The sequence below is a fragment of the Acomys minous genome (genome assembly GCF_964271855.1).
Source record: "Acomys minous genome assembly, chromosome: 6".
Lineage (NCBI taxonomy): Eukaryota > Metazoa > Chordata > Mammalia > Rodentia > Muridae > Acomys > Acomys minous.
This window is the reverse complement of record NC_140487.1, coordinates 108,890,232-108,916,051: the sequence shown is the minus strand read 5'-3', so window position 1 is coordinate 108,916,051 and position 25,820 is coordinate 108,890,232. Positions and strand designations below refer to the sequence as shown.

The window sequence follows — 25,820 nt, the reverse complement described above, 5'->3', positions numbered from 1 at the left end:
AGCAGCCTTTACTCTCCAGGCCCTCCCCAGTGAAATGAAGGAGTCTTTAAAAAACTAGAACCCAGATCAGTGGTGCACGCTCCGCCCTGCGATCCGAGACGCACGTGTTCTTGTACACGTGTCATCGGAGCGGGGGTTTCACATGGTGGTGTTCACCCTTGCCATGCGCTCTGTGTGCCTTTCTATTTTACTACAGAAAAAACTGGTTGTAGCCTACTAAATGGATTTCAAGACCCATGGGGTTTGGTTTGGTTTGGTTTGCGGGGCGGGGTGGGGAGGGGGTTGTTCTTCTGGTTCCTAGATTTTCCAGTGATTTCTTAACCAGAAGATTCCAGAATCTCTCATCCTGCAACATTATCATCACAGTAATTTTTCATGAAGCTTCCTAAGCAAGAAAAAAAAAGAAAGGCTGAGTTCAATTTATTAAGTAGTTAAGTCGAATCACTTAGGAATTTTTATATCCTAGCAAATTTGTTGTATTTTTTAAAATATTACACATAAAGTAGGAGAAATGTTTGAGGCAGGTTCATTAGCCCAGGCTGGCCCTGAATTCACTATGGAGCCAAGAATGATCTTGAATTTCTGATCCTCCTGCCTCTGTACCGAGTGCTGGGATTCACAGGTGTGCACCCCACACCCAGTTAATATGATGCAGTTTATTGCATAGAAGGGTTGGAACCCAGGGCATCATACAGGCTGGGCAAGCACTAGCCACTGAGCTACACCCCCAGCCCTGTCTTTTCCTAAATTGCCGGTTACAGGTGGCATCTATGTACTTGGTGGGTGCTGCACAATTTTTCAAAATGTTCAGAGCAAACATCACCAGTCACAGTAATAATTCCATATTGGTTCATTTTATTACAGTGACTGCTAACAACCCAGTTTTGTTTTTGTTTGAGACAGAGCTCCTCTATTATACAACCCTGGCTTTCCTGGTAGACCAGGAACTTCTGCCTGCCTTCCTAGAGCTGGGGTTAAAGGTATGCGTTACTGTATCCAGCAGAAACCCAACTCCCCCACTACCCCAAACAGGGTTTCTCTGTGTAGCCCTGGCTGTCCTGGGCTCACTTTGTAGACCAGGCTGGCCTTGAATTTACAAAGATCCTCCTGCCTCTGCCTTCCGAGTTCAGGGATTAAAGGTGCGTGCCACCAAAACCCAACTTCTTGAAAGGATGTAGTTGAAAGCAGTGTGATTCAGTCTCATAAAGCAACCGCAGACTACCTCAGGCTGGTCTTTTTCTCCAGTGTATGTCGGTAGTCCTCCAAATTAAAACACGCCTCTTTGCTGCCAGCATCTTACCAGGACACCATGAGGTCCTCTGATATAGTTTAGGAGCTGGTAGTGCCACAAGAACAGTTCCATTGTGAAACTTGAGACTCTTCTCCAGCTGAGTGGTGGTGGCGCACGCCTTTAATCCCAGCACTCGGGAGGCAGAGGCAGGCCTGGTCTACAAAGTTAGTCCAGGACAGCCAAGGCTACACAGAAACCCTGTCTCAAAAAAGCCTCTCTCTTTGTAGCTGTGGGAAGAACCAAGCTGAGCTAGCAGGCTGTGCCTCATCAGGCCAGGCATCCCCAAATTAACGCTCCAGAAGCTTCAAGGTAACCCCAGACCCTTGCAGAGAGGTACAGTATCCCAGGGCAAGGAAGCAGCAATCCAGTCCTAGGTGCGCCTTTGTAGATTTGGGGCAGGGTTATAGCTAGTGGAACCGAAGGAGCCCGTGTCCTCAGCAGAAGACTCGCCCTGTAGACACGGAGGAGCCCTTAGACTTCATCAAGAGGGTGGGGGAGCCTAGAAGCGCGCACTTGTTCTTACAGAGACTGAGGACTGTTTCCAGGACACACACCAACCATCTGTAACTCCAGTTCCAGGGCACCCAACGTGCTCCCCTGACCTCCTGGGCACTGCACACATGTGGTGCGCAGACATATGGGCAAGCAAACACCTATACACACACAGTAAAAATAAGGAAATGAATAAAAAGCTTTGTGGTGGTTTGAGACAGGCTCTCACTGTATAGCCCTGCTGTCCTGGAACTCACAGTATAGTTCAGAGGCTGGTCTCCAACACACAGAATCTTTTTTTTTTTTTTTTTTTTTTTGAGACAAGGTTTCTCTGTGTAGCTTTGCCTATTTCTGTAAACCAAGCTGGCTTCAAATTCAGAAATCCAACTGCCTCTGCCTCCTGAGTGCTGGGGTTAAATGCGTGCACCACCACTACCACCTGCCTGGACACACAATCCACCTGCATCTGCCTCCCTGGTGTTGAGATTAAGGACCACCATGCTCAGTGAGGAAGAAATTTTAAGAATTTTACCAGGATCTTCCTTTTATTCGACATTGGTGCTTCTTTTTCCCCTTAGTTAAGAGCTTGAACTTTTCTTTCTTTCTAGAGTAGTTTTAGCCTTACAGAAAACTGAGGGGTCAGGGGGTAACCCAGATGTGGGCTGCAGCTGAGTCCTAGTTTTGGGGTAGCAGAGACGGAAGCTCCTTTGCTGGTCCGATAGTCGGGCTGAATCTGCAAGCTCTACTCTCATTTGATTTTTTTTTTTTTTTTTTTGCAAGCTCTACTCTCAATAAAGAGAGCGTGTCTCAGAAAATAGAAGCAACAAAAAGACATCTGTCATCAACCTCTGGCTTATACAACACAATACGCTGCCATACGGAACAGTTTCACTGTCCCCAAAGCACACTGTTCACTTCTTCACCCTGAAAAGAAAGGGTTTGTTTGTTTTTCTTTTTTGTTTGTTTTTTATATTTTATTAATTTATTCGTATTACATCTCAATTGTTATCCCATCCCTTGTATCCTCCCATTCCTCACTCCCTCCCATTTTCCCCTTATTCCCCTCCCCTATGACTGTTCCTGAGGGGGATTTCCTCCCCCTGTATATGCTCATAGGGTATCAAGTCTCTTCTTGGTAGCCTGCTATCCTTCCTCTGGGTGCCATTAGGCCTCCCCATCCAGGGGACGTGGTCAAATATGAGGCACCAGAGTTCTTGTGAAAGTCAGACCCTACTCTCCACTCAACTGTAGAGAATGTCCTGTCCATCGGCTAGATCTGGGTAGGGGTTTGAAGTTTTCTGCATGTATTGTCCTTGCCTGGTGCCATAGTTTGAGCAGGACCCTTGGGCCCAGATCTGCCTATCATAAAGTTCTTCTTGTAGGTTTCTAGGACCCTCTGGATCCTTCTACTTTGCCATTCTCCCATGCTTCTCTCGTCTAGAGTCCCAATAGAATGTCCTCCCCTCTGTCCCAGTTTCCTGTTAAGTGAAGACTTTCATGGTGCTTGTTTTTGTTTTTCAAGGCAGAGTTTCTCTGTATAGCCCTGGCTGTCCTGGAACGTACTCTGTAGACCATGCTGGCTTGAATGCAGAGATTCACCTGCCTCTGCTTTTGAGTGTTGATTAAAGGACTGTTACCACCACTACCTGGCTAGCAATTTTTTTTTTAAGGAATTGGGCTCTGCAGATCCTTCAAGAAGGCCAAAATCTGGTTCCCAGCACACTCATTGGCCATCTCAGAAGTCCCTGACTCCTGCTTTAGGGACTCTGATGCCCTCTTCCTGTTTTCACAGTCAACAGCCCATGTGGTATACACACAGACACTTACACCTAAAATATCATTAAGGCCGGGTATAGTGGTGGATGCCTTTAATCCCAGCACTTGGGGGGCAGAGGCAGACTGATCTCTGAGTTTGAGGCCAGCCTGGTCTACAGAGTGAGTTCCAGGACAGCCAGGGCTACACAGAGAAATCCTGTCTCAAGAAAACCAAAACCAAAAAACTGGGCACGGTGGTTTATGCCTGTAGTGCCAGATGTAGGGGGGTTGAGGCAAAAGGATCTCAAGTTTGAAGTCAGCCTGAGCTGCACTGACCTTGTCAAAACAGAGTAAAACGTATAGAAAAACAACATGAAACCTGTGACCTTTAGGTTTTTTTTTAAGATTTATTTATTTATTATGTATACAGTGTTCTGTCTACATTTAACGACTGCATGCCAGAAGAGGATACCAGATTTCATTATAGATGGTTGTGAGCCACCATGTGGTTGCTGGGAATTGAACTCTTGACCTTTGGAAGAGCAGCCAGTAATCTTAACCTTTGAGCCATCTCTCCAGCCCTGTGACCTTTAATTTTGTAATGAGTTTTTTGATACAGCATCAAAAAGAAGATAGCCAGGCGTGGTGGCACAGGCTTTTAATCTCAGCATTTGGGAGGCAGAGGCAAGTGGATCTCTGTGAGTTCAAGGCCAGCCACGAAAAATCAAAATATACATATATATAAATAAATAATATCAATGGGGTGGGAGAAATCAGTAGGTGAGATTTGATCCAAATTAAAACCTTTGGCTCGGGGGCTGGAGAGATGGCTCAGAGGTTAAGAGCACCATCTGCTCTTCCAAAGGTCCCGAGTTCAATTTCCAGCAACCACACGATGGCTTACAACCACGTGCAATGAGATCTGGTGCCTTCTTGTGGTGGGCAGGCACACATGTGGGCAGAACACTGTATAAATAATAAAACAAAACAAAAACTTTGGCTCAGCAAACGACATTTTTTTGTTTTTGTTTTGTTATGGTTTGGTTTTTACTTTTTCAAGAAGAGTTTTCTCTATGTCGCCTTGGCTGTCCTGGACTTGCGTTGTAGACCAGGCTGGCCTTGAAACTCCCAGAGGTCCTCCTGCTTCTGCCTCCCACAGTGCGCCAAAAGACACTGTCAAAGAATAAAAAAAACCAAACCAAGGGTTATGAAAAAATAATGCCAAAACATCGGGTAAAGGATTTAGGCTTGAAATACACATCGAGCTCCTTTAGACCAGTCCCTGTATTTTGGGACAGTGTCTCCTGTAGCCCAGGCTAGCCTGATACTCTCAGAGATTGAAGGACTGAAATCGCAGGCATGAGCCATCACACCCAGCTCCAACGAACTAAGTGATTCTGGGCCGGATGCGGTGGTGCACTCAAGCCTATACTTTGAGCAGTGGAGAGGCGTAACAAGAGAGTCACAAGTTCCAAGGCCAGCCTGAACTTGTGACTAGGAGAATGGGGTGGGGCACGAAGATCTAAACAGGAGCTGGGGAGATGACTCAGTGCCTAAGAGCACTAGCTGCTTTCCCACAGGGCCTGGGTTCAGTTCCCAGTACCTTCCATGGTGGGCTCTCAACTCTAATTACAGGGGATCTGACTCCCTTTTCTGTCCTACCTGGGCACTGCATGCACATGGTGTACACACACACACTCATACGCATAACCACTAAGGAAAAAAAAAGGGCTGACAGGTATGGTAGCAGATAGACCTATGAGTTTGAGGACAGCCTGGTCTACAAAGCAAATACCAGGACAGCCAGGGCCACACAGAGAAACCCTATCTCAAAAAAAACGAAAAACAAAAACAAACAAAGCCAGGCATGATGGTGCATGCCCTTAAGCCCAGCACTTTAGAGGCAAAGGCAGGTGGATGGATCTCTGTGAGTTCCAGGCCAGCCTGGTCTACAGAGTTCCAGGACAGCCAAGACTACACAGAGAGACCCTGTGTACAAATACCAAAAAGAAAAAGAAAAAGAAAAGAAAAAGAAAAACCAGAAAAGAACAAAAGGAGATAACCCCTCATTGCAGAACAATAAAATAACACAAAACTCTCCACACCTATAAAGATGGTTATAAGAAATGACAAAACTATATGCTGACCAGAGAATCAAACAGGGCCTTCCTACGTAGCCTAGGCTGGCTTGCAACTTTAGCCCAGGTTTCTGAGCCTCCCAAATGCTGCGATAACGTGCAATAGCTACCACAACCCCTAGCTAAGATACTCACTTTTGAGGACAGTTTACAGTACTTGTGAAACCAAATCTAGTCTACTACAGCATCCAGACTTACTCATTGGTATTCACAGAAATGAGGCAGAATCTATCTGTGTAAAAACATATCCCTGGATATTTATAGGTGTTTTGTTCATGACTGTCTAAACAGGAATCAGCTAACATGTGCTTCGGAAACTCGGAGGATAAACTAGCTACAGCCACACACTGGAATGTTCCTGAAGAAAATTTCTTTCATACACATAAAATATATTAAAAAAAAAAAAAGCAGGTATGGTAGCCTTTAATCTCAGTATTGAAGAGGCAGGGGCAGGCAGATCATTGTGAGACAGGGGGAGCTAGTTGTGTGCTGTAGCCTGTGGTCCTAGCTATTGAGGGCACCCCAGCTCAGTATTCAAGGCCAGCATGAACAGTGCCTAACCTATCTCAGAAAAATGGGGAGGGGGGGCCTGGAGAGACGGCTCATTAGTTAAGAGCACTGGCTGCTTCTTCAGAAGACTTGGCCAGCTTCAACTCCTAGCACCCACAGGGGCAGCCTGTCACCATCTGTCTAGTCCCAAGAATCCCATGCTCTCTCCTGGCCTCAGAAGGTTCCAGGCTCACATGGTGTACACAGACCCATGCAGACAAAACACCCATGATACATATCAAATATTTTTTGATGTGCATAAAATAAATGCACATTGAAATCCGTCAGGAAAGGCGACATGTTTTGCTCTTCCAGCTATGTGACTTTAGGAAGGGCAGAAGCATACAGACAGGAAAAAGATCAATGGTGGTCCTGTTTTTTTTTTTTTTTTTGCTTTTTGAGACAAGGTTTCTCTGTGTAGCCTTGGCTGTCCTGGACTCGCTTTGTAGACCAGGCTGGCCTTGAACTCACAGCGATCCGCCTGCCTCTGCCTCCCGAGTGCTGGGATTAAAGGCGTGCGCCACCATGCCCGGCTTGGTGGTCCATTTTTAAAGCATTATACACGTGTGACTTATCCAGAACTCTCTGGCCTTGCTGATAGAGAGCCTGGAGCTTCAGATAAGCCCAGGTGGTGAAACAGCACAGCAAGGCAGGTGTTACAAATAGAGGCCTCTGTGTCTGCGGCGGGCAGTTTTAGCCCCGGGGACTGGCCATGGTCTCAATATAGATCCTCAGTTGCAGACTCTAAGAGACAGAAGTTTGTTAGTGCACTGAGTCTCAGGCCTGGCCATACTCAGGACCACCTAGGATCCTTTAAATATTTCCCTTGTTCCCTACCCAGAGCGTCTGTGTTGGTTTGCTTAGAAAACCATGTATTTACTTTGAACCGTTCTAGGTTGATTCGAAGGTGAAGCCAGAGGTGAGAAGCACTAATGTGGCCATGTTGAAACTGCATAAATATGGGCAGTGAATTCCAAAGAGAGAAAGGGGGGAAGGACGGCATGCCCTGGGCCCCATGGTGAGTGAAGCAATGCCAGGACTAAATCCCTGACCTCTGGCTGCTAGACCAGTTCTTTTAGTCGTTTTCTTGGGACACGGGAGATGGCCCAGCAATTGGTGACTTACTCTTGCAGGGAACTCAGACCTGACTCCCAGCCCCCAAGTGGTGGCTCAGAACCGTCTGTAACTCCAGTTCCGGGGGATCCAACATCCTCTTCTGGATTCTGAGGGCACCAGGTACACACATAGTGCCCAAGCAAAACACTCATAAAAATAAAACAGCTGGTCGTGGTGGCACCCGTCTGTAATCCCAGCACTCGGGAGGCAGAGGCAGGAGGATCTCTATGAGTTCGAGGCCAGCCTGGCCTACAAAGTGAGTCCAGGACAGCCAAGGCTACACACAGAGAAACTCTGTCTTGAGAAAGGAAAATGAATAAATAAATAAGTTAGTTTCCTCATACTAAAACCTCTTATCTAATCTAGGGGTTGTCTTGAAGGAACTATCACTTAAGCAATTCTCAGCCATACAAGACTTCCTGTTTTGCCAGGCCTGTCTCTGGACTGAGCTATGCAAAGGCTTTAAGAATGCTTCAAAGGAGCAACCCCATAAAATAAATAACAATCACTGACAAAAGGCTCCTTCAGAGCCTAGGTGCCATCACCCCGGATCCATGCCGGATACAATAGTACTGCTGAATTATTCTACAGAAGGCATCCTGCACTCCTGTAGTCATGTGCCACTCACGGGTCTAACCTCTGCTGCCACCTTTCTTAAATAAAATAGGGTCTGGTCTGATATGTGCTTATATCTTAGGCAAGTCCATCTGGCACACACACTGCCAACCTCTTTGATGAATTGTTTTGTGTTAGGAGGTGTTGCTGTTGTTATTGTTTTGTTTCCTTTGAGACAAGACTTCTCTGTGTACCCTTGGCTGTCCTGGACTCGCTTTGTAGATCAGGCTGGCCTCGAACTCACGGCAATCCACCTACCTCTGCCTCCCGAGTGCTGGGATTAAAGGCGTGCGCCACCGCCACCTGGCTCCCATCGGGTATTTTCAATCGCTCCTGACAGCTAGGCCTCAGACCCTAAACACACTGGCCATCTTCCTGGACCCACATGGACGTTTTTACTGTCCATCCCAAAGTAGAAGACTTAGGTTCTGGCCCTCTCTGTACATTTTGTAACCTTGCTGGGGTAAATTTGCCCATAAAAGGGAGGGAAATAGAAGCTGGACTGTGGTACCTAAAGAGTCAGAAACTTGTTTTTCTGATGGTTTCTTTTTTTTCTTTTTTCTTTTTTAAATATTTATTTATTTTATATATATATATATGAGTGCTCTATCTGCGTGACAGAAGAGGGCATCAGATGCCAGTATTGATGGCTGTGAGCCACCATGTGGTTGCTGGGAATTGAACTCAGGACCTCTGGAAGAGCAGCCATCTCTCCAGCCCACTCTTTTTTTTTTTTTTTTAAGAGATTTCTTTATTTATTATGTATACAGTGCCCTGCCTACTTGTACTCCTGCAGGCCGGTCAGATCACATGATAGATGGTTGTGAGACACCATGTGGTTGCTGGGAATTGAACTCAGGACCTTTTGAAGAACAGACGGTGCTTTTAGCCCCTGGGCCATCTCTCCAGCCCCTGATAGTTTCTTTATTAAATAATTGGCTCCTTCAGACCCCCTCTCAGTTGTGGAAAGTTTCTCAGCCCTAATGGGGATGGAAAGATGAGAAAGGGAGGATGAGAGAAAGGGAAGAGGAAGAGAGGGGGAAGAGGGGGAAGAGGGAAAAGGAGAGGGGGGAGGAAGAATGAGATCTACCCAGAGTCCAAGAGGCAAGGTGTAATGACGTAGCCGAGCAGAAAGACTGCAAGATCCACAGAATCAAAGACACTGCCCCCTGGTGTGCTGTGCCCCAGCTTGGAGTTCCTCCAGCCAGTAGTAGCCATGGCAGCCCCTGGCTTGGACCTATTTCATTCACCTTTTCAGATTTACTTACTGAGATGCATCCTCCCCAGAAAGGAGACCATATATGGTCAACAAACAGCTCCTGGGGCATTCCCTGAGCAACCCCTCTCTGCCTCTGCCTGCTGACTATACGGAGCAGTAGATCCAGTCCGTCCCTTTCTCAAGGAGTTTACGTTCTCCAGTGGGAGACGGACATGTAAACAGCTAATGCTAACGCAAGCACACATGAATATTCAATAGGTGGAAACAGCCTTCCTGCTCTGGAAGCATCATCGGAGAAGCATTAGCCCGAAACCTTGTACGTGATGCAGAAGAGGAGAAGAGGGGCATTTCTGATTAAGGGACAGTGTAAGCAAAGACATGAGGTATAAGTGAGACCAGTGTCATAAAATCCCAAGGACACAGAGATGACTCTGGCAGGGGAAATTTGGGATCAGCCCAGGGAGAGCCTTGGATGCCAGAATGGGTGAGATGCCCCGAGAGATGAGGTCTGTTAGCCCTGGGGCGTGCTCCCTGGAGTCATTCGTGGAGGTGTCCTGACTCCCGCCAAGACAGGAGCACTCTGGGTCCACTCTTGTACAGCATCTTAGCCTCCAAGGTTTACCAACTTGACAGTTTCCACTCTGCCATCCTCCCCTCCCCCCAGCCAGCCCCGTAAATGGATCCAGATGGTCATTCCTATTTTCAGTAGTGTATGTGTTGGGGGAGGGGCGGCTCTCAACCCCATCAATCCTCAAACAAACTCTGTGTAAGTGGAGCTTCTTCCAGGCCCTGCTGTGATCCTCTGAGCCTGGAAGGCAGCGATAGTCTTTGATGGAGATTATCCATCTGGCTGCAGGGGGAAAAAAGAGAAACAGGCAGAAAAGGCAAGGACACAGGCCAGGGAGCTTCGTGCTCTGGGTGAGAACCAAGGTGTGTGAGAGAAATGGGCCCTGGGAGAGGTGGTAGTTGGAGGCCAAGCCTGGGAGAGAAGCTCCTACAGGAGTCAGGGGTGGAGCTGGCACCTCTATACAGCTACATGACCTTTGTGTCCTGGCTTCTGTCGCTACCCAAGGCAAAGGGGGAAGATTAACGCAGGCTATGAGAAGAAAGCCAGGGTCTCGGAGCACAGTACTAAAGCGCTGTGCCCACCAACCTCCAGGAACCCCAGCGCACAAGGAAGTGGCAAATGATAAGCTAGGTCCCTTTGCTCAGACAATCTGTTACCAAAATATTATGCCAAGCCTGTATTTGTTATGGATCTGGCTTAGTGAACACTGGTTAAAAGCCACTAGGCACTATACGCTATAGTCAGCACTGGGGTTACAGAAATGACAACTGGTCCTGAAATGGGTTCCAGTCTAGTGGAGGAAAGAAACAGTACATGGTTATAAATGTGCTATATGAAGAAAAAGGGTGTTCCAGAGGAGAGGAGGGAGACCTTCTAATTCAGACTGGCTGGCTGAGGAAATGGCATTGCCTCTAAGTCTGGAAGCAGGAGTAGCAGTTAAAGTGGGTAGAGCTATGCCCTCAGTATGAAGGGATAATGCTCCTGGAAGGGACTGATCAGAACTTAGGGTATCTGTAGCAGAGTAAAAAAGTAAGAGACAGACACCATCTAGAAGGTACAGAGCCATGTAAGTTAAAAGTGCCATGGGAAGGGCTGGAGAGATGGCTCAGTGGTTAAGAGCACTGCCTGCTCTTCCAAAGGACCCGGGTTCAATTCCCAGCACCCACATGGCGGCTCACAATTGTCTGTAACCCCAAGATCTGACACCCCCACACCAACGCACATAAACTAAAAAATTAAATAAAATATTAAAAAAAAAAAGTGCCATGGGAGAGTCTCATCGCTTGACTTCAGCTCTTCTAAGGACTGCTACGCCTCGGGGCCCAGGCTTCAACAGACTCCTCAAAATGCCGTCTCAAATGGAGCACGCCATGGACGCCATGATGCTCACGGTCCACAGATTCGCAGGGGACAAAGACTACTTGACAAAGGAGGACCTGAAATTGCTCATGGAAAGGGAGTTCCCTGGGTTTTTGGAAAATCAAAAGGACCCTCCGGCCGTGGACAAAATCATGAAGGACCCGGACCAGTGCCGAGACGGCAAAGTGGGCTGCCAGAGCTTCTTGTCACTAGTTGCAGGGCTCATCATCGTGTGCAATGACTATTTTGTACTACATATGAGGCAGAAAAGAAAGAAATAGGCCAGGCAGAGCACTGACGCTCCCGCCCCGGGCCTGTCCTCCCACAGTGTCACCCGAGGAATCCGCCCCACTGCTTCTTGCAAGCAGATCAGGACCCTAGGGAAATGTGCAAATAACACCCAACTCCCAATTCCACGAGCAGAGAGAAAAAAAGGAGTTAATTCGTTGATGGAGAAGCTTGTGAGTTTTATATGGTTTGCACCTTGCTGCCCTCAATAAAGAAAGTCCCCTCCCCCTTTTTTTTTTAAAGTGCAATGGGAATCCATTGAAGTTTGTCAGATTAAATGTGTTTTGTTAGTACTGCCAACTTCGTGCCAGATGCCTGGAGATTTACTTCTTTCTTTACTCGTACATACATGCATTGATGGTTAAAAAGCATATAAGTTAACAGTGCTGGTAAGAGAGTATCAAAGACACACAGAAAGCTGGGCGTGGTAGCACAAGCCTTTAATTCCAGCACTTGGGAGGCAGAGGCAGGCGCATCGCTGTGAGTTCGAGGCCAGCCTGGTCTACAAAGGCCAGGACAGCCAAGGCTACACAGAGAAACCTTGTCTCAAAAAACCAAACCAAACAAAAACAAAAACAAAGATACACAGAGAAAGTTACACAACTACTGTGACAGGGTCATTTATGAGAGAGGTGCAACCATGCTCAAAGAATTTTGAGTGGATTAGAATTCACTTCAGCTATGATACCAATGGCGTGGTGGCGCACGCCTTTAATCCCAGCACTTGGGAGGCAGAGGCAGGCGAATCACTGAGTTCAAGGCCAGTCTGGTCTACAAAGCAAGTCCAGAACAGCTTCACAGAGAGACTCTGTCTTGAAAAACCAAAAAAACAAACAAAAAAACAAAAAACAAACAAACAAAAAAAACATTTTAATATGGGGACAATAGGCTTTTTTTGGTAGGTTACCATTATTAGAGAAGAATAATTAAATGGAAGAAACTCCTTTCAAAGGCATAGCTTTCACCTGTCTTAGTGCATTTATTTGTCTTTTCCTTCTGTTGGCTAAGAGCTTGGGTCATGAGGAATTGAGTCAATAGCCTCTAACCAGAAAGAACTGCTTAGCTCCAGCCTGACTGGTCTATTCCATCTGCAGAAACAATATACCTAGGTATGGAAAACAACCTACTCTGGTCTCAGTCAAACCACAAAAAGAACGGTAACTTCCTGGTAGCTCCCTATTTGTATATACATGTCCCCCAGCCCTGCTCTTCCAAAAAAGTGGCCTTAGCCTGTTGAAACAGTCTCTCTGCCTCTCTGCCTTTTCTTTCTTGGTTTTGTTTGTTTATTTGTTTTTTAATATATTTAATTTAATTTTAACTTATGTGCATGGGTGTGAGGGTGTCAGATCTTGGCGTTACAGACAGTTGTGAGCTGCCATGTGGGTGCTGGGAATTGAACCCGGGACCTTTGGAAGAGCAGGTAGTACTTTTAACCACTGAGCCATCTCTCTTGCCCCTGTTTGTTTTTGAGACAGGGTTTCTCTGTGCACCCCTGGCTGTCTTGGGCTCACTTTGTAGACCAGGCTGGCCTCGAACTCACAGAGATTCAGAGATCCACCATCGAGTCTGGTTCATGAGACTCTGAAAACGACCACCACGAGACGAAACCTATGCAAGCACAGAGGATCTTTATTCATAGCTCAAGCCGGGCTCCTAACCGTGATCCTGAAACACGATTCTTAATTCTTTTTGGTCTCTCACCACCTGCCTCTGCTTCCCAAGTGCTGGGATTAAAGGCATGTGCCACCACTGCACAGCCCTGGCTCAGTTTTCTTACATCATCCTGTAGTCTGGTTCCCTTCTTGTCTTCCAAACTACTTCCACCACCCGGTACAGGTCTTAGCCTGTTTAGAAACAAGAACAAACCTAGACCCTAAAACAGCAACAATAAGGGGAATCTGCCTATCTACCTGAACTGTGATTTACTCCAGCCAGGATGATACTCTCTCCTTTACAGAGTTTGTCTTTGCCCCTCTGCCATCACACACACACACACACACACACACACACACACACACACACCCCAAGATCTTCTTTTACACTCATGGCACAGACTAAAAAGGACAAAGAAAATTTCAAGACTTGTGTTTGAATCGTGGCCCCTCACTTTCATCTCTAGAGCCGCAGTCTCTGATTTGTAACCTGAGGAAAACAACTGAATTTGTATGTCTAATCAGTTTATGGACAGTAGTAACAATGGATATCAGGTGTTTGGCGCTTAAGAAGTGATCAATAAATAAATACTGAGTGGACCACATGCCGGTGTACCGGACCGTGACTGGTGACTGAGAGCTGCCTGAGGGCCATGTAAATGCTCCACTACAGGGGCTCGGGAAGAGACTAGGCTTGCCGGGCCTAAAAGGACTAGGCTCTAATTCCCGGAGGGAAGAACAACCATGCGGACCCACCCCACCTCCTGGAAGTGACGACACAGGGGCGAGTGGGCCGCCGCCGGGCCTTCCCGAGAGGGCGCGCGCAGCATGGCGGAAGCGGAAGGGAGTTCTCCGCTCCTGTTGCAGCCGCCGCCGCCCCCTCCTCGGATGGCGGAAGTAGAAACGCCGACGGCGGCCGAGACGGACATGAAGCAGTACCACGGGTCCGGTGGTGTCGCCATGGACGTGGAGCGGAGCCGCTTCCCCTACTGCGTGGTATGGACGCCCATTCCGGTGCTCACGTGAGTCTCTTCCGGTGTCGCCGCGAAGACGGGGAGTGCCCGAGCGTCCTCCTGTGTGCTGTTCTAGCTTTTTTTCCCCCAGACTTGGCGGCAACCTTTACTCCTGGCCAGGCCAGCACCCGGTCCCTAGAACCCTGTCACCTGTGCGGTGCGCGTCCCCGCTGGATGTGGGGCATGCTTCCGGCCCTGGTTAACCCTGGTCTAACTGGGCAGGAGGACAAGTGTCAGCGGGAAGGACAAGGTAACAGGCCCTGAGCTGCAGGTGTACAGCAAAGTCCCTTAGCCGTTGTCTGAAGAGGCAAGTCCGGCTCATCATTCATCGCTAGGTTTGGTTTTGTTTTGTTTCCCACTCATTGAACAAACGAGTGCTTATTGGTCATATGTTATACACAAGACGTTTTGCCTTTAGAAGCAAAAAAATAATGAGAGTTTCATTGAGGCCAGACAAGTTCATGGAATGTCAGCCTTGCCAACGTTTTGCTCCCTACACCTCCTGATTTGCAAGATAGTATCGGGGTACCTGGGTGTCTGCCTCCCAGTGAAGAAGAGCAGCTTACTGCCCGCCTACTTTAGTCTTAACAGCCTGGACAGTTTGCAAGCTTGAAGTTTTAAGTAGGAATCCTCTTCCCCCACGGTGAGACAGAGTTTATTGTAGCATTGTCTTGGTCAGTTTACTACCTCAGCAAGAAGACGTTCAGGAGTCAAGTTTACTGACTGTGTAACTCATATATACTGAGGAGATCCCCCCCCCCCTCTATCTGGTGATCCGCACCTTTAATTCCAGCACTTGTGGGCATAGGCAGGCAGGTGTCTGTGAGCTGGAGGCCAGTCTGGACTATATGGTGGGAATTCCAGGCCTGCTAGGCCTGCATAGTGAGACCCAGTCTGAAACAACAACAACAAAACAAAAAGAGCCAGGTTTAGCCGTGCGGTGGTGGAGCACGCCTTTATCCCAGCACTCGGGAGGCAGAGGCCAGCCTGGCCTACGAAATGAATCCAGGACAGCCAAGGTTAGAGAGAGAGAGACCCTGTCTTGAAGAACTCCCCCCCCCCCCCCAATAATAATAAAAGAAAAAAATTGGAAATATGAGTCTGGGCACTGTGGCTCACACCTCTGGTCTGAGGCCACTCCAGGAGATTATAGTAGGAAGATCCCGGAGATTTTGAGGCCATCCTAGGCTACAGAGCAAGGTCCAACCTAGGGTATAAGAGTAAGATCCTGGCTGCGCGTGGTGGCACATGCCTTTAATCGCAGCACTTGGGAGGCAGAGGCTGGTGGATCGATGTGAGTTCAAGGCCAGCCTAGTCTACAAAGTGAGTCCAGGCAACACAGAGAGACCCTGTCTCGAAAAACCAAAATAAATAAATAAATAAATAAATAATAAAGTAAGATCCTGGATCCACCCTCCCCAAAAAAACCTTACAATATGTACGTGTTAATTTTATTCATTCATTAACTGTTCCTCTAACACATTTGCTAGTGACTACTTGTGCCTCTGTAGACGTAGGTTTCTTCCTGCTGTGTGAGTAAAACACAAGTCTTCAGACTTGGCACCTGGTGCCTTTACCTACTGAACCATTTGTAGCCTCTCATTTAAAAAAAAAAATCTGTGGCTTGGTCCTCTGCAGAGAAATGGTAGCAACTTGAGGTGAAGACACATCGTTTCCCATTTTCTAGGCTAGAAGTAGCTATGTCTCAGTTCTCTTCAGTCTGTGTTCATAAGACCAAGATGAGTTAGCCTCTGCTCCTGTCAGAGGACTGACCCCTCAGCAGAAGGGTCAGGTACAGGTAAACTAACCTTTGCAGTGACGTAGCCATGTGAGGTTGGTGACGGTGCGTGCAGATGTAGGGGTAGGTATGGGGACTCTCGTGTCTGTGGTAGGGAGATCAGAGGAGGGAACTGAGTCCAGCACCTGTCCCTCTTCCAAGATGTTAATAACAGCTGCCACTAGTAATAAAAATAACTAAATATTTCACACTCCCTGCCATTCAATCCTTACATCAATCAACCTGTGAGAGCAGATACTCTGCTCATATGTAGATGAGGTAGTAAAGGCACCAAACTCCAGACTGAGCAACAGGCTCACTCCCTAAGCCTTTACTAAGGACCACGTTTGACCTAGGTCAGAAGATGCAGCAGCTGCCCTAGCTCTGGAGCTTGCCCCTGGGGAACGGACAAGCTGCAGGGAGAGTTGCTTCCCTAGGGCTTTACTAGCACAGAGCGTTAGTGTAGTCTCTCCAAACGGCGTTCCCAGTTCCATTGGCCATCAGCACGTTTGTGATGTAGATAGAGTATTGCTAAAAGCCAGGTCCCTGATCAGTTGAAAGGAACCTTTTTCAGGAAGAGCCTGGGATTGGGTTCTGAGAAGCCAGAGGAGCAGTTTCCCACAGTTGTTGGCGTCCATACTGTGTTCACTGTGGCTCTTCAGCTACTTACTCTTTGTCAGTTAGATAGCAAGTATTTACAGACCACCTCCGAGCAACATGGAGCACCCCACATGTGAGCCGCGGTCTGCAGTGACTGCAGGCAATAGGCCTCAACAGAGTGCCTGTTACTCTGCAGAAACATGGAAATGAGTAGCCTGCTCAACACTAAATGTGAAACAAGGCAGAACCTAGCTTTTTTCTTTTCTTTTGGGTGGTGGCTTTTGAGACATGATCTCTTTATGTAGTCCTGGCTGCCCTGGAACTTACTCTCTCCCTCACTGCTCAGGATGGTGTATCAAGCACCTATCTCCTGAGACAGTTTACTAGCCCTAAATGCCCCTCCCCACTCTTAAACGTCCTTATTGAAGGGTTACTTACATATTATAAGATGCACAAATATTAGACATACAGTTCAATTAAAATTTGAGGTTTTCATTCTTTTTCAATTTATGGGCGGGAGAAACAGTTCAGCAGTTAAGACCACATACTGTTACGTAGGACCCAAGTTGACTTCCCAGCCTGTGTCAGGTGGCTGACAGCTCCAGTGGGATCCAGTGCTTGTGGGCACCTGTACATACCCACCTCAGCCACACTTGAAATATCTTCATTTTATTATTAATATGTGTATGTATACAGAAGTGTGTCACATACACATGTGCAGGTCAGAGAACAGCTTTTTGGAGTCATTTTCCCCTTCTACCATGTGAGTCCCAGGGGTCAAACTCAGGTCATCAGGCTTGGTGGCAGGCACCCTCACAGCAAAGCCACCTGCCAACCTCAGTTCAATAGCTGTAGATTTGTTTTGTCTTCTCTGGAACACTAAACAGCATTGGGTTTTTGTTTAGCTGGATTTTTGGCTTCTCTGTGTGGCCTTGTCTGTCCTGGAACTCAGAGATCTGCCTGCCTCTGCCTCCCGAGTGCTAGGACTAAAGGCGTGCACCACCGCTGCCCAGCAACAGTGCGATGTTTTACACTCTCGGGTAAGACTTTCCTCCAGGTGTAGCAGAGATGGGGCCACCCCCTGCCCCCCACCCCTGCATGTGTGGAGGTGTAGTTTGGCTTGGTATTTTTTGGATTTTTTGGTTTTTGTTTTTGAAGACAGAGTCTCTGTGTAACCTTGGCTGTCCTAGACTCACATTGTAGACCAGGCTGGCCTCGAACTCACAGAGACCCGTCCCACTTGCCTCTGCCTCTTGAGTGCTGGGATTAAAGGTGTGCACCACCATGGCTGGCTGCTTGGTTTAAAGAGCTTTATTTTATTTTATTTTTTATTTGTTGTTGTTTTTGTTTTCCAAGACAGGTTTCTCTGTATAATAGCCTCCCAAGTGCTGGGATTAAAAGTATGCACCACCATGCCTGGCTAAGCTTTACTTTGGTATGAATGGGTGTTTTGCCTGCGTGTATTTATATGGACACTGCATGCATGTCTGGTGGTCAGAAGAGGGTGTCACACACATCGTGTGGAGTTGGAGTTTTGGAGTAGGTGCTACCTTGTGGGTGCTGGGAACTGAACCTAGGTGTTCTGTAAGAACTGTAACTTCTCTTAATGGCTTACCATCTCCAATCCCACAACACACATTTTACTTATTTATTTATTGAGGCAAGGTCTCACTGTGTATACAAGGCATTTGCTAGGATTACAGGCATATGCCAGCCATGTCCATCTCAGTTGGGTTTTGTTTTGTGTTTTTTAAATTAACTTTGAGATAATTTACATATAACAAAAGGTATACTTTTTTATGTACATGGGTGTTTTGCTTGCATATAGATATATCTGTGCAGCACATCTGTACCAGATGCCCACAGAGGACAGATGGTTGTGAGCTGCCATATGGGGCTTGGGAATTGAATCCAGCTCCCCTAGAAGAGCAGCCAGTGCTTTTTTTTTTTTTCCTTTCCCAGACAGGGTTCCTCTGTGTAACAGCCCTGGCTGACCTGGGCTTGTTTTGTAGACCAATCTATCTTTGAACTCACAGAGATCCACTTGCCTCTGCCTCCCAAATGCTGGGATTAGAGGCGTACAGTGCCATACCTGGGTACTCTTAACCACTGAGCCATCTCTCCAGCCCCAGTAAACAATACACTTTTTCCCAGCACTTGGGAGTCAGAGGCAGGCAGATCGCTGTGAGTTCGAGGCCAGCCTGGTTTATAAAGTGAGTTCAGGACAGCCAGGATAACATAGAGAAACCCTGTCTTTAAAAAATAAAAAATAAAGCACACTTAAATATTTATTTATGATTTATTCGTATGCATATGAGTACTTTCTCTGCATGTACACCTGCATCCAGAAGAGGGCACCAGATCTCACTATAGATGGTTGTGAGCCGTCATGTGGTTGCTGGTAATTGAACTCAGAACCTCTGGAAGAACAGACAGTGCTCTTAACCTCTGAGCCATCTCTCCAGCCTGAGGTCTACATTTTTAAGAGCACAGTTCAGTGAGGATATTTGCTTTTTGCAGTGCTGGGGTTCAAACCCAGCACCTTGTGTGTGCCAAGCAGGCACACAGGGCCCGTGTGTGTTGTGTACATCCTCTGAGGTAGGACTGCTGAGGCTCAGCCTGCAGCGCTGACAGTCAGTCTTCCAGAGAGGGTGCTCACCTCCCAGCAGAGGTCTGGCTGCTCCTTGTGCTTGCCTGCCATTAGTGTCCATGCCCTCTATCAGGGGTGCCCCCCAGCCCTCGCACCTCCATAATGTGACCACATGCTCCCCAGCTAGATGAAGTTTCTGCAGCGTCTGCCTGGCTGGAGGAAAGCCCCTCAGCTCTGTCCTTTCCCTGCTTCGTGTCCTGACAGGTGGTTTTTCCCCATCATCGGCCACATGGGCATCTGCACGTCTACAGGGGTCATTCGGGACTTCGCTGGCCCCTATTTTGTTTCGGTGAGTCCCTGTTTCCTCTGCCCTGACTCCAGGATCACATAGAAGACTGGCCTGGGCCTAGGAAGTCACACATAACTCTCAGCCCTGGCCCAGCCTTCTGCCCCTCACCAGTGTTTGACCCCTTTCCTTCTCTCGCCTCCAGGACAGGCCAGGAGGGCAGTGTGGCCAGAGGAGTCTTAGGTAACTGGCTCAGCCCGCTGCCCCCATCCCTGGGTATCAAGACATGGGTAGGGTTAGAGGCAAGAGTGGAGTCAGACCATCCAGGAACCACATCTCTGGACCTTCAGAAGGTGGGAACCATGGTTGGGGCACAGGGGAGGCTGATATGGTTCGCAGGGTGGGCGTGTTAGAATGAACCAGCCGTGTTCTCCAGCCTGCTTCCTGGAGTGGACCAGCACTAGTCCACTGGGCTCTTTCCAGATGAGCACATGGCATTTGCCCGTTTCCAGGTAGCTGAGGCTGGAATGAACAGGGGTGATGACACAGTCCGCTACACACATCAATAGGCAGTGTTCATGCCTCTAAACCCAGCATGGGAAACTGAGCCAGGAGGATTGCCGAGAGTTCAAGGCCAGTGTGGGCTACATAGAGAGTTCTAGGACTACTAGGGCTATGCTGAGAGACCATGTCTCAATATACATAGATTATATTTCTGGAGTGTGTATGTATGTGTATACAGGGAGCCTAGGACTCCCCACTACACTCGCCCTCATAAGAAAATGGTGGGGGGTCCAGCAGCCTCTGTCCTGCACTGAAGGTGTCGCACTCCAGACCCCTGGGAGCTTTACTACTTCACTGAGCAGTGAGAGGGCGGGTGTTACACATACCTCCTGCCTCTAACAAAAGCTCAGAGACTGCCTGAGGACTAAGAGAGGGCCAGAGAAGCTCCTGGGTGCTGCACTGCCTCTTTTCACAGAGCAGCAGCTGCTATGACACTACGTATGCCATGCCATGCCCTCCTGTGTCACTGCACTTCAGCCACTGACCTAGGGTTGTCATAGTCTGCCTGTAGTTTCTCCACTGACTTCTGCTCTTGTCTCTCAACAGGAAGACAACATGGCCTTTGGAAAGCCTGCCAAGTAAGTGAATACTGTGTGCCTGGCCAGGGCCACCTTCCTCCTGTCAGAGCAACAAGCCAAGCCCTGTGAGGTGCAGCAGGAGCCAGCACCCTAAGCACAGTTGAGAAAGACAGCCAGAACCTATGAGGACACAGCACCTTGTAGCAAGTACTAGAGTGTCAGTCCCTGTCCGGGCCTCATCTTGTGACCTTCTCTGGGAGCTCACATTTTCAACTCTGTGGCACAGAAGTAAAGGAAGGGATGGGACTTGGCAGCATCACAGTTAGGAAGCACCAGAGCTGCTCTCATCGTCAAGTCTGTCTTTCTGTGTAGGCTGGAGTCCTTCAGCCCCTTGGGAGCAAGCAGGCCATTTAAAGAGTAGGAGGCTGCTGGGCGCTCTGCTGCGGCTTTCTGTTTGGAGGGCAGGAAAGCAGCTCAGGCCCTCTGAGGGCAAAGCAGCTTCATTGCTGGCTTGTCTTCATCTCTTCAGTCCTGGCCTGATGTGCCTCAGAACTACAGCAGGTAGCCTATGGCCCAAAGCTATGCAGGAGGCCGCAGGGTGAGGAGGCTTGGAGCAGAGCTCCCTGTCTGACTTCCTCAGGCTGGTGGAAGTGTGGTCTGGGGGTCATTTGGGCTGTTTGGCTTTTATATTTCCAAAGGCAGTTTTGAGACATTTCTTCTGTGAGTGGGAGCCCCTGAGGCCCACAGTGCAGGCCACAGTGGTTTCTTGCTTCCACAACCACCCGTGATCCCACTGCACTGTGTGTGTGCACCCCTTCCCCCATTTCTGCCTGAGGCCACTGGGGCTCTCTATTGCTTCCAGAAGCCACTCTCACCTGCCTGGTGGGTATGGCCTTCATCTCCTAACAGCTTTCCTACTCTGTTAGCAAGTTGACTGGGGTGACTTTGGGGGAGAATGCTACTGCTGGACAAACCACCTCAGTCAACATTCAGGCCTGTGACTCCTGCCAGCTTATCTCCCTGTCACCTTGTTTTCTCCTGAATCCTCCAGGATTGCTCTGTCACTTCTTACTGGGACACACTGTACAGCTTATGCTTCCTGCCTTGTTCACACTGTTCCCACAGCCTCTAGTGCTGACCTAACCCCTCTCCCATCAGCCTAGACTCAGGTGTTTCTTGTCTTCATTTCTTTAAGGTTGCCATGACAAAATGCCAATGAGTGGGTGGCTCATCAACAACAAAAAAGTCTCAGCTTTGGAGACTAGGAAGGCCGAGATCAGGGTGCTGGTACACTCTGTGCCTTGCGGGGGCCACACATGATGAAAGGAATGAAGTCTCTCAGGTCACCCCACCATAAAGGAATGAAGTCTCTCAGGTCACCCCACCATATAGGAATGAAGTCTCTCAGGTCACCCCACCATAAAGGGACGTTGTCAGGGGTTAAGATTTCAACCTAAGAATATGGGGGCAGACAGACCTTAGCACGCTGGCCCTGCCGGCTTCCAGTTGTCTGCTGGTGTATTGCTTCCTGGGGAGAGGTGAGCAGACTCAGCTTCACCCCAGATTGGACACTGGTTGTACCCAAGTTGAGTTTTGTGAGCCTGAATTTACAGTTGTTACACCTTCTAGAATCCCAAGGAAGGAAGGAAGGAAGGTCCTTGAGACTCTTTTTTAGGAGTTTCCTGAGCCTGGGAGTTTTCTCTGCTTCCTGGGTGTCAGGAGCTCCCCTCTAAGAGAATGTTTCGATTGGGAGGAAATGGCCAAAGAACCCTAGACCTGGGCCTGCTTCACCTGACAGCCTTGGGCACCCTGCACAGAGAGCATGCCTAAAGCTGGCAGGCCACAAAAGGGGCTGAGCCAATGCCCAAAACACCCCCCTTTCTTTCAGGTTCTGGAAATTGGACCCCGCACAGGTCTATGCTAGTGGGCCCAACGCGTGGGACACGGCCGTGCACGATGCCTCTGAAGAGTACAAGCACCGCATGGTAGGTGGGGACTGGGGCGGAGGGCCATGGTCCCCACCCCGCCCTCCAGCCTGACCCAGCTGCTCTCGTGTCTCCAGCACAATCTCTGCTGTGACAACTGCCACTCACACGTGGCATTGGCCCTGAATCTGATGCGTTACAACAATAGCACCAACTGGAACATGGTGACACTCTGCTTCTTCTGCCTGATTTATGGGAAGTACGTCAGGTGAGCTGTCTTCCCACCTCCAGGCTCCCCCGGCCACTTTCCCCAGCATTCTGGAAAGGCTGTCTGTCATTGGAGTCCTTCAGTCACCAGGGACAGTTAGAACAGAGACTGAGTTCCTGGTGGAGAGCAGGTGGCTGTACCCAAGTCCTCCACACGTGTTTCCAGCTGACCTGTCACCTCCTGCTGCAAGTGAGGGTCTGACCAACTGCTTCTGGGCTATGGTTGTCCCTGGTGGAAGGCTGCAGTTGTCCTGGCTTGTAGAGAAGTTGAGTTTGCACCTGCATTCTCTGTCAGAGGTGTGCATCTGGACAGCTAGGCTCATAGTCCAGGCAGACCTCTGAAGCCACAGCTTCATGACCTGTGAGGCCTGAGACATCCGTCCCTGACCACACCAAGAGAGGACTAAGGTTGGGGAGTTCCCTGTCCCACAGCAGACCCCAGACTTAGAAACAATTTCCCACTTAAGCTGATCCCCAACCCCGTCTTTATTCCTAATTGTGCTTATCAGGAGCTTCTGGAAGGGAACTCTCAGGGGACTTGTAGACGGCTCTAGAGACCCTCAAAAAGAATGTCACTGGACAGGATTGGGCCAGAGCCAGGGTTGAGTTGAAGCCATGACTCCTGGCCGTGCAACACTGAGCTTACATCCACTACCATCTCAGGGGTCCCCCCTGGAAGCCCCTGGTCATGAGTGACTGTAGATGCCACTGAGGCTCAGTCCATTTGTTTCCTGTCCCCTGGCTGACCAAGTTGAAAAAAATTCCAGGAGGCCCCTGGGAACTTAAGACGTGTCAGGGTTGGGGAAGGAGGGGATTCTGGGCCATATGCCTGCTCACCTGCTCCTCCCCCTCTGTTCTTCTCCCTTGTCAGTGTCGGAGCCTTTGTGAAGACCTGGCTGCCCTTTGTCCTTCTCCTGGGCATCATCCTGACCGTCAGTCTCATCTTCAACGTTCGGTGATGGCTTTCGATGGCCTAAGCCCACCAGGCCCCAAGGAGGCCCCTGCCACCCACCCCTGTGCTCCCAGTTCTTTTATCCCCGCCCTCAGGCAGAGTCGCCTCCTGGGTTGGAAGTAGGGTCAGGACTTGGGGTGGGAATGCTGAGGGAGTGTGAGATGAGGTCACTGTGAGCTCCTTGTCCTCTCTCCCTGGGCTTGTGGCCTCACTCTTGTGGCGTCCCCATTGCCATCCTGGGAAGGCCTGCCTTCCTTTCCAGCCCCTCCTGCCACTGCCACTGGACTGCTTCTGCCATGCGCAGGTACAGTGAGGGCGAGGACCCATGAGGCAAAGCAGTGTTCGGAACTGGAGTTGAAGCTGCTTTCTGGCTTGTCATGTCCCAAGGTGGGGGTGGTATTCTGAGAAGTGCTGCGAGCCAAGAGACTTGGAACCTTCTCTGCTGGCCTAGAGTGGACTAAAGGGCTGGCTAGGCCCTTTGCGTGTCTGCTAGAGCTGCAGTAGCGTAGTGTGTGCTCTACACACCTGACCTGGGCCCTGGCCAGCATGGTGAATGGCACTTTCGTGTAAATTAGGGTGTGTTAATCCCACTTGTTTCTTCCCAGGAGTCCTCATGCTGGGCATAGAACTCCTTAGGTTCAAGGTGTGAGTAACCCATGATGGCCTGGGTCTACTTCCGGTTGGGCCCTGTGCAGCCTGCTTCCCCCGGTCCACTGGCTCCTTTATAAGGGGCTCCCTGACAGGAAGTAAAGTTTCAAGTCCAAGTGGTGTCTTGTCGTTTTCTTGTCACTGCTAACAACACCATTCCCAGTCTATGTGCCAAGCTCCCTTCTGGAATGAATCTCCCATCTTCCCTGTTGGGAAAAACTTGGATTGGGGTTAGGACCAAAGACCAGAGCCTTCCTCTGAGGTGACCTGCTTCCTCAGGTCTGCTTCCTTGGGCTGCACAGTTTGGGTAAGCCAAGAGGAGTGGCAGCTCTTGGCCCTGCTGTGTATGGTGGCCGTGTTGAGCTTCTCGTGATTACCTCACAGCCCTGTCCCTGGTGCCTCCCTCTGCGGCTGCCAAGTTCTCAGCACGCACCAGTGTCTACTCCCCTCTGATCCTTTGCTTTCCACCAAGCTGTTTCCAGGACAGCATGTGACTGACGGCCTGAGGCCTAGCATGGCCTTGGGTTCCATGCCCAGCACTCAAATGCTTCCTCTACTGGCCCGTAAAGCAGACATTATCAGTCCCACGTGACATGAAGAAATGAACACCTCGGAACTTGTCCAAGTTTGGGGGAAGCAAAGAGTGGCTCAAGAGCCAGCAGAGCCCCACCCTAGACAGGTCTTTTTGGCCTGGACTGCCAGGATTGGATAGCTTCCTGGGGTGCTCAGAGTGCGAGGAGGGCTGGAGAAGCAGCCCTGAAGAAAGAGAAGGATGCTATCTGCCACTCTATCGAGGGACACTTGATGGTGCAAGTGGCCACCAGAATGCCCACTTCCATAGGGGCACTTGTCGTGTTAAATGATTTTCCTAATCTATTTTACCAATAAAGAGTCAGGAGCCAGGGGGCTGGAGAGATGGCTCAGAGGTTAAGAGCACTGTCTTGTTCTTCTAAAGGTCCTGAGTTCAATTCTAGCAACCACATGGTGGCTCACAGCCATCTATAATGAGATCTGGTCCCCTCTTCTGGTCTGCAGGCACACATGGGGGCGGAGTACTGTATAAATAAAAATCTTTAAAAAAAAGACTCAAGAGCCAGATGTTGGGTAAAAACCTGCTATCTCTGAGAGGCAGAGAAAGCTCCCGACCTTCCTACTCAGATAACATCCTGATGGGAAAGGCTAAAAGGCTTACCAGCTCAGCTGATAGCCCAGGAAGGAAGGCCAAAGGCCAAGGAGCTCAGAGCTCCTTCTAATTCTACACACTGTTTACCCCTCAACTCAAGCTCCTCCTCCCCTTTAATGCCTGTCAGCTGCTTTCTTGCTCTTTGCCTTGACCCAGGGTTAACTTTATTAAATCCTGTGTACAGAAAGCTCTTGGATTAAAGGTGCAGGCTAGGACTCAAACAGGTTAAACAAAAGACAGGTTCTCCCACAGCACAGTGGAATCAAATATCCTGCAACAGACACTAGTGGAAAGGAAAACAGGTATGTAAATGCATGTTTTCACTGAGCTACCATGTACAGGTATTTTCTGACACTAGGGAATTCACTCAGTGTTAGTCAAAACCTAAAAAGTGTGTGTGTGTGTGTGTGTGTGTGTGTGTGTGTGTGTGTGTGTGTGTGTGTGGCCTTGTTTTT

General features: G+C 48.9%; 2 protein-coding genes across 2 annotated transcripts; both read left to right on the top strand.

Annotated features, from left to right (window-relative positions):
• Window positions 1–11,021: 11,021 nt before the first annotated feature.
• On the top strand, window positions 11,022–11,632 carry LOC311599763 (protein S100-A10-like). Its single transcript, XM_084785735.1, has one exon. The coding sequence runs from the start codon at window positions 11,090–11,092 to the stop codon at window positions 11,381–11,383; it is 294 nt and encodes a 97-aa protein (XP_084641861.1). The 5' UTR covers window positions 11,022–11,089; the 3' UTR covers window positions 11,384–11,632.
• Window positions 11,633–13,809: 2,177 nt separating this feature from the next.
• Window positions 13,810–24,298, top strand: TMEM222 (transmembrane protein 222). The gene is made up of 6 exons (XM_084785301.1): window positions 13,810–14,064; window positions 19,287–19,371; window positions 20,419–20,450; window positions 22,279–22,375; window positions 22,453–22,583; window positions 23,454–24,298. Exons 1-6 carry the CDS (start codon window positions 13,871–13,873, stop codon window positions 23,539–23,541), a joined length of 627 nt encoding a protein of 208 aa, XP_084641427.1. The 5' UTR covers window positions 13,810–13,870; the 3' UTR covers window positions 23,542–24,298.
• Window positions 24,299–25,820: the final 1,522 nt, after the last annotated feature.